The following is a 1,383-nucleotide window of genomic DNA, read 5'->3' as shown; positions in this document are numbered from 1 at the left end:
ATGAAGATGTTTGAAACCCAAATGGGTCAAATGACCACTGCCATCAACAAGCTTCAGCAGTCGGGTAAATTCTTAAACAACGCTAAGGTGAACCCGAATGAGCAGTGCATGGTAATTGGGGTGAGAAGTGCAGCCACATCTGAAGGCAGCCATGGATCTTGTGAGATGGGAGATGAGTCAAAACAACACCATGAGAAAAGTCGACGAGTTCCACCCCTATATCGTCCTCCCGGTTGGATGCCATTTTCCCAACGTCATTACAAGATAATCAACTCGTTGAGTGGGACTACACAAGAAGGGCCTAAGATGGTCAAGGATGAGAGTGCACCGCCGGTCATGGAGAAAGAAGCTGAGGAGGTCACTATTGAGGTTTCTGGCACAAAGAAGGATGAGAAAAAGAAAGCTACATCGCCAGCAAATGTAACTATGCCATTCCCTCAGCGCCATCAGAAATAGAGAGTGAAGGAGCAATTCTCCAAGTTCTTAGAGATCTTCAAAAAGGTTCACATCAACATCTCATTGGTGGAGATGCTACAGGAGATGCCGCAGTATGCCAAATTCCTCAAGGATCTAGTCTCGCGCAAGAAGAAGTTGGGGACCGGAGTTTGAGACCGTGAACCTCAATGAATAATGCAGCGCAATTTTGTAGAGGAAACTGCCTGCGAAGATTAAGGATCTAGGCAGTTTCAATATTTCTTGCATTATTGGAGGCCAGCATTTCGAGAAGGCACTGTGCGATTTGGGGGTGAGTATCAACCTCATGCCTCTTTCCATCTTTAAGAGGTTGTCAATTGGGGAGATGAAGCCTACGTCCATGGTGCTGCAGATGGCGGATAGATCAGTCACCCACCCGCTCGGAGTGGTGGAGAACATGCTCGTGAAGGTGGGGGATTTTATTTTCCCTGCCGACTTTATGGTGTTGGACATAGAGGACGACAAGAAACTTCCGCTTATTTTGGGGCGCCCGTTCCTTGCAATGGGAAGAGCTTTGACTGATGTGGAGAAAGGAGAGCTCACGCTGTGAGTTCATGATGAAAGCCAATCGTTCTTTGTCTATAGACCATACCGCATCTATAAGGACGAAGTGCCCAAGAAAGCTAAAGATTCGAAAATGTAAGAGTTGATGTTCATAATACATTTAATAAGGATTATTTTTTTTGGCAGGACCTAGGTGATCAGAAGTCTAAGGGAGGAGGCATGGCTGGCAAGAGTGGAGTAGAATGTAGCTGGTTGCAGCATGGCTTGTACCAGCCTCCTTGAAGAGTCTGCTGTTTTGTCGAGCTAACAACGTTAAAAATAGCGCTTATTGGCAGGCAACCCAATTTTGGTTTGTTCATTTTTTTTTGTTTGTTTTCGTGCCCCACAATTCCTTTTCAAACTTAT

General features: G+C 45.6%; 1 protein-coding gene across 1 annotated transcript; it reads left to right on the top strand.

Moving 5' to 3' along the window:
* Positions 1-1,024, top strand: LOC131025915 (uncharacterized). Its single transcript, XM_057955693.1, has 3 exons — positions 1-420; positions 538-603; positions 650-1,024. Exons 1-3 carry the CDS (start codon positions 1-3, stop codon positions 1,022-1,024), a joined length of 861 nt encoding a protein of 286 aa, XP_057811676.1.
* Positions 1,025-1,383: the final 359 nt, after the last annotated feature.

The sequence above is a fragment of the Salvia miltiorrhiza genome, chromosome 5 (genome assembly GCF_028751815.1).
Source record: "Salvia miltiorrhiza cultivar Shanhuang (shh) chromosome 5, IMPLAD_Smil_shh, whole genome shotgun sequence".
Taxonomy (NCBI): Eukaryota; Viridiplantae; Streptophyta; class Magnoliopsida; order Lamiales; family Lamiaceae; genus Salvia; species Salvia miltiorrhiza.
Note: the sequence above shows the minus strand (reverse complement) of the source record. Positions and strands in the feature narration are given on the sequence as shown.

Coding starts and splice junctions, on each gene's coding strand:
- LOC131025915 (XM_057955693.1), top strand. CDS start 1: ATGAAGATGTTTGAAACCCAAATGGGTCAAATGACCACTGCCATCAAC. Junction 421..537: donor AAGCTACATCGCCAGCAAAT/GTAACTATGCCA, acceptor GAGATGCTACAG/GAGATGCCGCAGTATGCCAA. Junction 604..649: donor AGAAGAAGTTGGGGACCGGA/GTTTGAGACCGT, acceptor GCAATTTTGTAG/AGGAAACTGCCTGCGAAGAT.